We start from the raw sequence: 13,105 nt of genomic DNA, 5'->3' as shown, positions 1-13,105 counted from the left end.
GCGTATTTCTCTCAAGAGTGCTTGCAAAACTTCTTGCGAATAACTTGCAGCAGTCATCTTGGTTGATATACCCAATGGAAGCATTTGTTCAATAGGAATTATTTATGGCACAGCGTGACACCCACAGTCAGGTGCTTGTCTGAACGAGGCAAAATAAACGTTGGAAGCCAAACCGATGAGGTAAAATGAAAATGTTTTCACAGAATAATCTTGAACTTCCGGCCATAAAGAAATGGGTTTTCCCTTTCTTTTTTTATAACAGATGAGTCATACATTCCGAAAGGTGTTGAAAATGCCGAAAGGTGCAGCAAATGCCGAAAGGTGCAGCAAATGTTCTGAAAAATTTTTTTTCTGTCAAATCGTTTTTCCAGCACCTTTCGGAATGACACCCACACTAAAAAAACAAGTTTGTCAGTTCTATTTTCGCCTTTCGGAATGGCACCCACACTAAAGAGTTATTAGTTGTGGTTTCCCTGCTTGACCAAGCATGATATATTTCTTTACAAAATAAACCTACGCACTTTGCGCAAGAGTACACACATATACGGTGAGGGTTTTGGTCACAAATCGAGACAAGGAGCGAGGCGAGCCGAGCGAGTTGTCTCAATTTGTGTGTCCCACAAACTCATTGAAAAGAGTAGGGCATGAAGTTCCCGGTGTTGTGGTCTGTTCTATTCCATGGGTTGGGTGGTGAGGTGAGATCATACACATGGACGGATAGCGGCTGCCATAGGCGCCTTATATGCTGACGTCCCGTCTCATCCTATAGATTTGAATTGTAAAGCGCATTGATCATGAGCTTTGTAAATGCGCTATATAAGCACCCATATCATCATTACAGGATTTCCTGTGAATGTGGCAAAGTTTACATCGGCGAGACTGGAAGACCTATGCAAGATAGGATCAAAGAACATGACCGGAACATCCGACTCGCCCGCACCCAGACTTCCGCCGTTGCAGAGCACACCAACAACACCGGACACTACCCGCTTTGGAATGAGGTAAAGTTTATTGATCGTGACTCATACTGGTTCACACGCCGGGTCAAAGAGGCGATTCACATAAGACTTCACCCTAATAATATCAACAGGGACAGTGGAATTGAAATTCCTGAAGCATGGATGCCCACGATCAAAAAACACAACAACAGGAGAACTCTACGACTGCGGACAGCCGAGTGAGCAAAAGTACACCAGCATGCAGAACACTGAGGATTTAAATGCACCAATGACAGTTGTTGAAAACCAACCAATCACAGCGCAGCCGTGTGCTTTATAAGCTAACGCACAACCAGTCGACCTTATCGCCTGATGAAGACTAGCAGTATGCAGTTGAAACGTCGCGATTTCCATCACACGTGACTACGTCGTGAGGCAAACGAAATAATACTTTATTATTGTACTCTACCACGATGAATTACCACAACATTTTTTAGGAAACATTCTTTGTTTCTTTTCAAAACTAAGATATGCTTTACGACCGAGTCTCCTCCTTTTTACCACCATGTGTATAGCCCCCTTAATGGCCATTTCTAAATACCCTCTTACATTACAATTGTTCTAATTATTTTATATTTTTATTCATGACTAGCTGTTCTTACCGTAACAAAAAAGCATTTTTGGAGTCACGTGACTGATGACGTTATTAAAGCGAGTCTGAAAATATATGTTTTGCAGGAATCACCATACACCATTTAAACCTTTCTGGTCCAAAAGTTCATTGCACGTTTGTGCTATCACTATTTTTATGCACTCTACAAAGGTTCCTTTTTTTTTACTTAATGTCACTTGTAAAATTCATTAATAATTCACGAGGGTGCAAACCAATCCCAGCACAGTATTCACATCACATGTACACAACTGTAAACCCCCATACAAATAAATCAATAGAATGAACTTTTGATACAAACTCCTGCTCAGCTAATTAGTATTCATTAACTTTTGATACAGATCTCTACTGATTCGCAAAAACAATACTTTGCATTCAATTTATTGTTTTCATTTCACAAGTAGAATAAAATATTCGCGTCCGATCTGAATGGGCGTTTACAATGGCGAGCCGAAGGGCGAGCCATTGTAACTGCCCATACAGATCTCCGCTAATATTTTATCTACTACTTATTATCTGCAGTGACCTTTCTAACAATGAACTTCAATACTTGCCAAAGAGTTGTTGTAACGTGTCTGGAATGTTGTAAGTATGTTCAAAAGAAGGCAAATAAATGAAGTGTTTTTTGCAAATGATTACATTTCGGAACTCCCGTAGCTTTGGGAATGCCTCGAGGCCTGTCGCTCGCGTAGCTCGCACGTTTTCTCTTGCTGATGTAGCACGAGCAGAATTGTGAACCGTTTAATAAGCCAATCTAAATAATGACAAACAGTTTAAAACTGATTTTTGCCTATCCATTAAGATTGATTTTGTAATTATTTTCCTGTGCGTAGTTTTTTAATCTGGCAAGCTCCATACATAAACATATTTAAGCTAATTTGTCTTTTCACCTTTACCTTAAGAAGCTTCACAATTTGCTTGTTTTGCATGGCTTTTTTTTTACTTTTGCCATGCGGGTATTTCTCTTTTATTCAATTACCCCTCCCCCCACTCTATCCGAAACTTTAGTGATCTATCATTGAGGTAACGAAAAGGTAATCACTTCAAGTCTGAGTTCTCATTAAGTAACAAAACTCGAGTGCTGTTAGTTCCTGGTACAATTGCAAGGAGAAACAAATAGGTAAAGTTTTGTGATCCAAGCGATAAAAGATGGTCAACTATTTAACTTTCAAAGGACGTTTCTAACAAATTTGCAATTCCCCGAATTAAAAGCTTGTTGGGAGTCTATTGCTTCCAGTAGTGAACGATGACGTTAGCATAATAAATCGTCAATGGTCCGAACAGGGTCAGCCGTAGTACAAGACTTGCAATCAATCTGGTTTTATTAACACTAAAGCCGGGTTTACATGGATAATTTTATGTGACGATTTTTATGTGACAAATACATTTGATCGTGTAGATGACACAACGACTATTTGCCAGCAGTCTAAAGTTTAGTGCGCCAGTAATAACCTTGGACAGCAGAGATACGGACAGAGATATACGCGCACAGTGCTCAGTGAGAGTTTGGGAGATTGGGGCCACATATGGTGACGCAATATTTGCCACATTTTATGTGACGAGTCTTCTGCACGAGCAATGTTCGTATGTGACAACTATTATTTGTCACATAAAAGTTATAACTCACCAGCTTGTCAGCAAATATGTTTTTTACATAAAAATTGACCATTTTTTCTCATCTACACGAACAAATGAAAGTTGTCACATAAGAATTGCTCGTGTTAACTCACCTTTTGAGTGACGTCTGGTACGCACATTTCTTGAACAAGGCGGATCAGGCAACAGACAAGCCAAGTAGGTTTATTCATTGTTGCGTTGTCCCCTGCATCCAAACTGTTTTTGTAACTTTTCTGGAAGGTCATAGATTCGACTCCCGTAAAGAATACTATTTCACTTATTTCACTAAATGCAAGCCACAATTCCACTTATAAAAAATGTCATCTTGTCATCTTTGGACAGACTGGGTCGGGCATGCCTTCAGCATAGTCGGGTTAAATCGAGCTCCGTCTAAAATCTAAATTTTGAAGGCGTTCTATGGAAGAAATTACTCAATACTTCAAACGAAAAGACAGAAAAACCAGCTCTGAGTCTTCGGAAGGCGCTACCCCGGAGGAAAAGAGAACCAAACTCAGTCAGGCTAATAACATGCCCACGCCGTCCGACATGGCCGAAGGCGTCGAAGGCGTCCTATCGAAACTTCAGCTTGTTCTCGACAAACTCGTCAGTTTGGAGACAAAAGTTGACAGCATTAACAAGCATGTTTGCAGCATCGACGCTAAAGTTCTCCAGCTTCAGAACAAGGTGACAACACTCGAAAGTTCAGTAAAGGAAAACGCCAAAACAGTAAATGAGATGGAGGCTGGAGTTACTGCTCTAAATGCCGATGTGGAAGAAATCAAAGCAAAAGCCGATAAAACCAGTAACGAGGTAATTACTCTGCGCCAGCAACAGTGGTATTTAGAAACATACCAAAGAAGGGAGAACCTTCGTTTTTATGGGATTCCTGAACGACTGGATGAGCAGGAAAACACCAGAGAAGTGCTGGTTAACTTTATGATAAACGAGCTCAACCTCGAAGACGCGCCACAAATCGAATTTCAACGGGTACATCGAGTAGGCAGGTTTGACGCATCACAGCACAACCCACGCCAGATCATCGCTCGCTTTCTCCGCTATGGGGACCGGGAGAAAGTTTTTTCTCAGGCAAGACAACTTAAAGGCACAGGTATGGGAATATCTCCCGATCTCCCTAAAGGAGTCGTGGATATCAGAAAGAAGCAGATCGAAACCTTGAAAAAGGCTAAAAAAGAAGGCAAAAGAGCTTATTTCAGTAGAGCAGAGCCGGACAAACTGTACGTAGATGGACATTTAATCCCTGTTTCAGAGTAATTCAGTTTTAAGTTATAAAGCTGTAGGCCTTCGGTTGAACTTTGAAAAATTTGAATATTCTGGAGCTACCGTTATGCAAATTGATAATTAGATTGCAAGATTCGGTTGCTAGCAACTAATCAACAGCTTTGCTGGTTGCTTATTTTAATTACTGCTGTGAAGTGTTTTTTTCTTTGTTTTTTTGTGTTGGTTGCGCTTTTGTTTTTTTCTTTACTTATCAATATGGTAGTATTAATTGTCGCATGTAGTGTTCTTTGCATTATCTTATTGTTTTCAGCTTGGTGTATTTTATCGAGCGTTGTTTTTGTTGTTTTTGTTTTGAGTCTATGCCTTGCATTCAGTTTATATCATTACCAGTTGCCATATTGCATATTTTTAGAAGTGATCTTGCTTAAAGCCGGTAATATCTTTTTTATCTGATGGAGGGAAACAATTTCCAATTTAAACTGCTTTCTTTAAATGTAAGAGGGATCCGTTCTTTCGAAAAAAGAAAATGTATTTTCAACTGGTTGCTTAAGCAAAATGCAGATATCTTTTTTCTGCAGGAAACGTACAGTACAAAAGAGATTGAAAATCAGTGGCGGAAACAATGGAGAGGAGAGTTGTTTTTCTCTCACGGTACATCGCGCAGTAAAGGCGTCCTTGTTTTAGTGCGGGAAAATTTGGATTTTAAAGTTAATTCAACGCATACCGATGATTCGGGAAGATTTGTTATTCTAGATACCTTAATTCAGGACTCGCCGTTTCTTCTAGCAAATATCTATGCCCCAACAAAAGGCTCTGAACAATGTCAGTTTTTAGACGAAATTGCTAATCACTTCGCAGACAAAGTATGTCAATCTAAACATTATGTTATTACTGGAGGTGATTTTAATGCTACTTTCGATCCAGATCTTGACTGTTCGGGTGGAAGGCCTTCCATAAAGAATTGCATTAAGAACCTCAATGATATTATGCTACAAAATGACCTGGTCGATATATGGAGAGTGCGCAACCCGAACAAAAAGCGCTTCACTTGGAGACAGAAAAATCCATTAATTCAAAGACGACTGGACTTTTGGTTAATCAGCAATTCTTTACAGGACGACATAGAAAATGTAGACATCTTATCTTCCGTCAAAAGTGACCACTCCGCAATTATTTTGAATATTGATAGCGTAAAGAACTTAAACCACGGTCCATCTTTTTGGAAATTTAATAATAGTCTTCTCGATGATGAACAATACATTAAATTGATTGAGCAGCTTGTTCCTGATTGGATTGAGGAGATTAACTATTCTGATGATGCTAGAGTTCAGTGGGATTGGCTAAAATACAATATCCGTAAGGAGACCATTACTTATAGCAAAGCGAAAGCAAAAGAACGGAGAGAAAAAATAAAGCGCATTGAACATAAACTGAAAATTGCTGAGGAAAAATTAGCTGACTCTCCAAATGATGATACACAAAATGAAATTGACACTTTAAAAAGCGCATACGAAAAAGAATACGAGTACATTACGAAAGGAGCAATAATACGATCACGTGCAACTTGGTACGAAAAAGGTGAGAAAAATAATAAGTATTTCCTTAATCTACAAAACAATAAGAAGACAAAAAGCACTATAAGAAAACTTGAACGCAAGAATGGTAATATTACTGTTGACCCGAACTGCATAATGGACGAATTACACTCATTTTACTCAGATCTCTATAAAGAAAAGAACTCCGAAGAGCTAATTTCTGAAAATTGTCCTTTCTTAAATTCTGGGAATATACCTAAGCTTTCACCAGCAATGCGAGAGTTATGCGAAGGAGAGCTAACCCTTGCAGAGTGTTTTAATACTCTATCGAGTTTTCAAAGCAACAAGACACCAGGGAACGACGGACTAACTGTAGAATTCTATAAATGTTTCTGGAAGCTCTTGGGTAGCCTGCTAGTTAATAGTCTAAACTACGCGTACAAACACGGCGAATTATCTTCCTCCCAAAAGCAAGCGCTTATCGTCTTAATTGAGAAGAAAGATAAAGATAGACGACAGGTAAAGAACTGGAGACCAATCTCTTTAATCAATGTCGACGTAAAGATTGGCACGAAAGCTATAGCTAAAAGATTAGAAAAGGTTCTGCCGGAAATCGTACATCATAATCAAAACGCATATGTTAAAGGAAGAACTATTTTCGACGCTGTCCGATCCATCGACGATATTATCAAGCTAACATCATCAAATAATATGAGCTCATTACTGGTAGCAATTGACTTCGAAAAAGCCTTTGATTCAGTGAACTGGAATTTTCTTAGACACGCCTTAAGGAAGTTCAATTTCGGCCCATCTTTTATTAATTGGATTACAGCTTTTTACTCAAATATTTCCAGCTGTGTGATGAATAATGGATTTATTACACAACCTTTTAAACTTTCACGCGGCGTGCGTCAGGGTGATCCTCTCTCGCCCTATCTGTTCATTCTAGTCCTAGAAACACTCGCGATTCATATTAGAAATGACGAATGCATTAGGGGAATGAACGTTGATGGCCACGAAATTAAACTTATCATCTTCGCTGATGATCTCACGGTCTTTCTTAAGGATAGCGCATCTTTTCACTGCCTGTTGGCCAAGCTAGAGTTGTTTGGTCAATACTCCGGTCTGAACGTTAATAGAGAAAAAACTGAGGTTATGAAGCTTGGAATCTCTGATATCTCTGCAGAAGAACTGAAAATAGATGAAATTAAAAAAGTAGTCAAAATTCTAGGGATACATTTCACTTATGATCAAACGCTTTCAGATAAGTTAAATTTTCATACCATCATTGAATCAATTAGAAAGACACTTAACAGCTGGAACTGGAGAGGCCTCACTTTGCTAGGGAAAATACAAATAATCAAGTCGTTCGCCATTCCTAAAATTCTTTATCGCCTCTCTCTTGTCTCAACAAATAAAACTTTTGTTAAAGAGGTCAATCAGGTGCTGTATAATTTTGTGTGGAAAGGCAAGGATAAAGTTAAACGGCTCGCTCTCATAAACAGTGTCGAGAATGGTGGGTTAAATATGCCGCACATTGAGTCTCTCATTAACACGCAAAGGATAGTATGTATCAAAAAGTATTTGGGTGATTCACCCTGTTCCTGGAAAATTATTCTCGACCACTATCTTCACAAAGTCGGGGGCAGTTTGCTTTTCCACTGCAACTTCGAGTACACAAAGCTCCCATTGGACCTCCCTGATTACTACAGAGAATGTCTTGCAACTTGGACAAAATTTACTGCCTCACCTGTCTCTTCAATGGATGAGATCGTTAACCAGATCTTATGGAACAACAAATTCATTTGTATCGGACAGAAATCAGTTTTTAACCGCAAACTCTTCTCCTTGGGGCTACATAAAGTTGGAGACCTTTTTAATGAGATAAACATTAAGCCACACACCACCTTGCAAAATCTAAATGCCCTGGATCTCTTATTTTTGAACGGTCTTTATGATTGCCTTCCACCTGAATGGAAGAAAGTGATGACCAACGACCCTCCATCGGTGCTCATTAAAACTAACCATAAATGGGACGATGTGTTTTTGTACTCGGGCAATGATGCCCTTTTATTAAGTGAATTGTCCTCTAAAAAAATCTACAATATTTCGGTGTCAAAGATTTCGATTAGTCCGTCGGCAAAAAAGAAATTCGATGTTTCATATGCTTCTGCAGAGCACGCCCTTGACTGGAAGAGAATCTACAGCAATGCTTTTAGATCCGCAATAGACACCAAAACGCGTGAATTTCAGTACAAGATACTTAACAGAATACTTCCTTTAAATGATTTCCTCTTCAAAATTGGCAAGTCTAACTCTCCTCTCTGCTCTTTCTGCCAATCCTCAGAGGAAAACATGTCCCACTTCTTTTTCCATTGTCCGTTGGTAGCAAACTTTTGGCAATCAATTAAGCATCTATTGGGGGGTTATGAGCTAATTGAAAGAGAAGTGATCCTAGGGATCACCGACGCAGTTGAAAATGCATTTCTAAAGAATCATCTAATTCTATTAGGAAAACAACATATTTTCAGATGTAAACATAACAACTCTCTTCCTAGCGTAATCAGTTTCACAAAAACTTTGAAAGCAGTCTATGATTCTGAACGTTTAATTGCTAAAGAAAATAACAAGATCAACTTTCATTATGACAAATGGAAGGATCTGTTAGGCTACCTCCTCTCATTTTAAAATAGCTGGCAAGCTCGTGGCACTTCTTGTCTCGAAACAGCTATCTAATCAATTAAAGGCAACTTACTGAACTGTATGTCGTTATACATATATATTGTCTGTAGGCATGGCACTGTCTTTGTGTTTTATAATTTTTTTTTTTAAGAAAAATGTAAATTTATTAGTGTAATGTAAGAAGTTAATTGTAAGTTCTGTACTGTAGGTTATTCTAAGCTATATACTGCAAGTAGTGTATTGTAAATAAGTCACAGAGTTAAGTTATAAGTATAAGTAATGTATAATGTAATGTAACGTGAAATGTAAGTAAGTTATTGTGTGTATTGTAACCTGCTTGTTGGAAAAAAAATAAACAAATTACAAAAAAAAAAAAAAATCTTGTAGAGTAATTCAAGGGCTTTCTTCTCCATGCAAAATGAAAGCTTTTTACCGTGGTGATGTATGCATTTGCGACTACGTCTGAAGGCTAACATGAATTTATTTGCTGCCAAATAAAAATGTTTATGACTACTACCCACTTCTTTTGTTAATAGTTAAATGTAACCATCAAATTTTAACAAATAGGGTAAGCTAGGGAGGAATGGTGGTGCAGGGTTCAACCAGAGGGGGATGGAGTGTATTTGGTCTTCAACGAAAAATAGGATTCATTTGAGTAATAGTCACAAGACTATCTTGTGACCTTACTAACAATAAAAGCTTATTGGGCAATAGTCACGAGTTGAGACGGAAAACTACATAGCCTCGTTTCCATTGAAAGCTATAAGACGTGACGTGTTCTTCGAGTTAGTCCTCTTTGTCTCCAGACCTAACACTCTGCGAGTTTAACCCTCCCCCACCCTTCCTCCACCTCACCTCGTATAGTTTTATTTAGTTGTATTGGGTATTTTAATTCGGGCCTGCCGTTTTTCTCGTGCCCTCACCTTTGCTAGAGCTTTAAGAACAAAAGAATCGTTGGTAATTAATTTTATTTGACTATGTAGGTTTTAATCAATAAATCGGCCACCTCGCGTGGCCAAAATTTTATCCCAACACTTGACTGGTTTACATTTCTTTTAGTGCTCTTTGCAAACAAAGCTCGCTGTTGACCAAATAATTGACTATAGCTTATTCATAAATTGGTATTTAATCGCATCTGGGAAAGGAGACATAAATACTTTTTCGTTAATTACAAGACTCTTGCAGAATAACAAGATAAAGTCAATTTCAAACGTGACATTTTCTTCTTTTCTTCTGTACGTATTATGAGGCGATTGCTGTACATTAAGTATGACGTCCTAGCTACAAGCTAATGTCATATTCTAGATGCTCAATATATGCTCAAACTTAAGTCTTGATTGGATTCGATGTTATTATTTTAATTTGTGTTATCTTAACTTGTGAATATCAATTTTAGACGCACAACTTCAATGACTCTTTTGCGACTCTGCCAACAGCTTTTTCCTGATAAAGTTATTCTCGAAACCGAAGGCGAGTGTTTTGCTAACAGCGTCCTTGAAGAACGAATATTTTCACGGTATTGGCCGTAGTGACCTCTGCCGCGGAACGAAAGGAAACGTGCTTACAAAAGCAGAAACTGCAGGTCTTGTCGGCTCACGGACATGAGGTCGCAAAATGTTATAGGGTATTATCTTTATTGATTTTGGCTGAAAAGTCGCATCTCTTTTTCAATCGATTGTATTAACGTGGTAAGTTCTCGATGCCTTTCGACAATGGCTAAAGTAATCGGATTGTTATGCGATGTGAAATCCACACCACAATGATCAGTCGGCCGCCATGAAAAGTCATTCTCTCCGCCACGAAAAGTCCTAGCTTTGTCGGTAGTCCTTATTTTCGCTTGTCTCCCTCCCCTGTTTTTGAGGCACATTATATTCACGTGCGCAGTTTTTTCTCTTTTAAGTGGCTAGGTCACGACTCGCGCATGCGCACTAGAAATCAACAAATGGAAATAGGCGGGCCGTCTTTTTTTCAAATCCTCCAAGGTTTATTTAACTTCCAATTATGTCTGTCAAAACTCTATTATTCTTCACTGTAACTTATTTAAACAGAACACGCAACAGTGACGTACACGCTCCGCGGGACATGATAATAAAAATCAAAACAATAAAGAAACAGCATAATGAATGAATGTTTTATTCCGTAACGCTCTATAAAAGACCGCTAAACCGGTAAAAACGACCAACTGAAAAGAAAATTGCTATAGATTGAGCTATAATATAGCTATAATATGTTGGCAAACAACAATCATTGGCCCGCATAACACGGCCCAATGCTTTGACCGTCACAATGTAACATTCAATAAAGTGTTAGATCGTCGCGAATCATTGTGACGGCAAATAGGACAGAAATTCTTCGATTAGACCTCTGTGTTATTCATCCTACGAAATAACGAAAGCAAGTAACGTCCGTGCTATTCCAACAAGAGCCCGAAGGGGGGGGGTGGGGGGGTACTCCCTATAATGGCCTATACGGGGAGGCTCCGCCCGAAAGGGGACCTTTATCAGGCTTCAGGTATATAAAAGGGTAGGGATTTCACAAGTTTTGGTATACAAAAGGGAATGGAAATCTGTCATTAAGATTTTTCAAAGGGCCTATAATTAAAATATTTCGAACAGATGCAATTTATGGCTGTATTATTTCAATTTATTAATCGCTACTTAAAAATGACAAGAAAACGTCATGTTTTCAATTTATACCATGAAAGGGTATATGAAAGGGTACAAGGTATAAGAAAGGGGTACAATTTCTAGCAAGATGGTTTATTTAAGGGTAAGGAGTAAAAGCTCGGGGTGGAGCCTCCCCGTAAAAAACTTTTTAGTACCCCCCCCCCGGTTTAGAGGAAGTTTTCTTGCTAAACCTTGCTTTTTTTAGCGTTTTTGACGCAAATCTTTTTTACGGGCGCGGCCAGTCCGACGCAGTTGTAATATAAAATGCTCGTTTAGTCCAAAGTCTAACAACTAATCCCACAAATATCAGGGCATATAAATGAACTTGCTTTGCGAAAAAACTACGACCTTTTGGACAATGTTTTGGAGGTCGCAATACCGAACGATGAAATGGATTGACTAAAACTCGACAGCAATGGTGAAGGACTTGAAAAAATGCGGCCCGACGTTTTTCAACCTTGTTCGTTCCCAGTTCTCTTACGCAAATCCTGTCATAGCGCCTTTAAGAGTTTCTTAGTACGTTTTAGTACGCGCAGTAGTAAAACCATCAAATAAGCTTAAGGGCAACCCCGTCTCTAGGGTCTTCTCGGCTACGAGATTTCAAAATGGCGGTCTCGTCATGAGAAGACCCTAGACATGAGATATAGCCCCTCCCCCTTATAACTTTGCAAGGAAGGATATTTCGGCCAATCACCACTAATGTAAGAATGGCTTTATCTAAAGACCAGTCAGCGTGGGCGTTATATCAACCAAGGTTTTTCTCTGTGTCCAGCCGCCATCTTAAAAGCAAGGTAGACCCTGGAAACGAGGTTGGCGTAAGGGGCGATTCTGGGAGAATATCGGCCCTAATTTTTGCCATACGTCCGGGTCAAGCGTTGAGAGCAGCTCTTTTTCCAGTAAGGTCCCGAGCAGGATTGCCTAATAAGCTTCTTGATTAGGAAAAAGACTAATTAAAGTCCATATTACGTGTAAGATCCGAAATCTATAGGTTGGCACATACAGCCGTCCAACGGTAACGTTTTTGCCTGTTTTAATTGTCTCGTTTACAACTTTTAGATTTCTATCCGGTAACGATTTGAAGAATATTCCACATCGGGCCTTTTATAACGTGAATAAAGACCAAACAGACAGGACAACCATAATGGAAGTATGTTATATGAATTAAGTTTGTTCCAATAATTGATTTTGCTATTATTTTATTACGGTTTTACGTGCCATTAAAGAATGTGCTACAACCGACTCAAACGCATGGTATGGTACTTCGGAATGTAAACAAAATAAAATATCGTTGTTCTGCATGAAGAATTTGCCACAGTACAACAGAATTCAAGAAAGAATTAGTGGATGTAAATACCTTATGTTATTTTAATCATACTTATTAGTTCATAGTAGACGTATTGTCGATTTTTTGCGACATTGTTTTACTATCTTACTTATTTGCGCATTTATTTGAGAGATTTAGAACTAGATAATTACTTTTTTATATTTTGGTACCGTATTTTCTCGATTTAACGCCCCAAGCGCTTATTTCAAACTTGGCATGGCTAGCCCGGCGTTTATTTGACTTTTGCAGTTAATTCGAGCCCGGCCGTGTTCATTAAGCAAGTATTTTTATTAATTGTTTTTGACAAACATGTATTCCACTAAAATACCTACAAAATATTATACCTCAAATATATATTTGATGGGCCTATTTTTAACTCCATTTCGGAGACCCGGCGTTTAATCGAGAACATACGGTAATTGGTTATTTCACGC

The 13,105-nt window shown here is 38.7% G+C and overlaps 1 protein-coding gene across 1 annotated transcript; it reads left to right on the top strand.

Annotated features, from left to right (window-relative positions):
* Nucleotides 1–3,571: 3,571 nt before the first annotated feature.
* Nucleotides 3,572–4,498, top strand: LOC144665139 (uncharacterized). Its single transcript, XM_078526310.1, has one exon. It carries the CDS (start codon nt 3,643–3,645, stop codon nt 4,495–4,497), a length of 855 nt encoding a protein of 284 aa, XP_078382436.1. The 5' UTR covers nt 3,572–3,642; the 3' UTR covers nt 4,498.
* Nucleotides 4,499–13,105: the final 8,607 nt, after the last annotated feature.

This window comes from Oculina patagonica, chromosome 9 (genome assembly GCF_052425735.1).
Source record: "Oculina patagonica isolate OP01 chromosome 9, crgOcupat, whole genome shotgun sequence".
Lineage (NCBI taxonomy): Eukaryota > Metazoa > Cnidaria > Anthozoa > Scleractinia > Oculinidae > Oculina > Oculina patagonica.
Note: the sequence above shows the minus strand (reverse complement) of the source record. Positions and strands in the feature narration are given on the sequence as shown.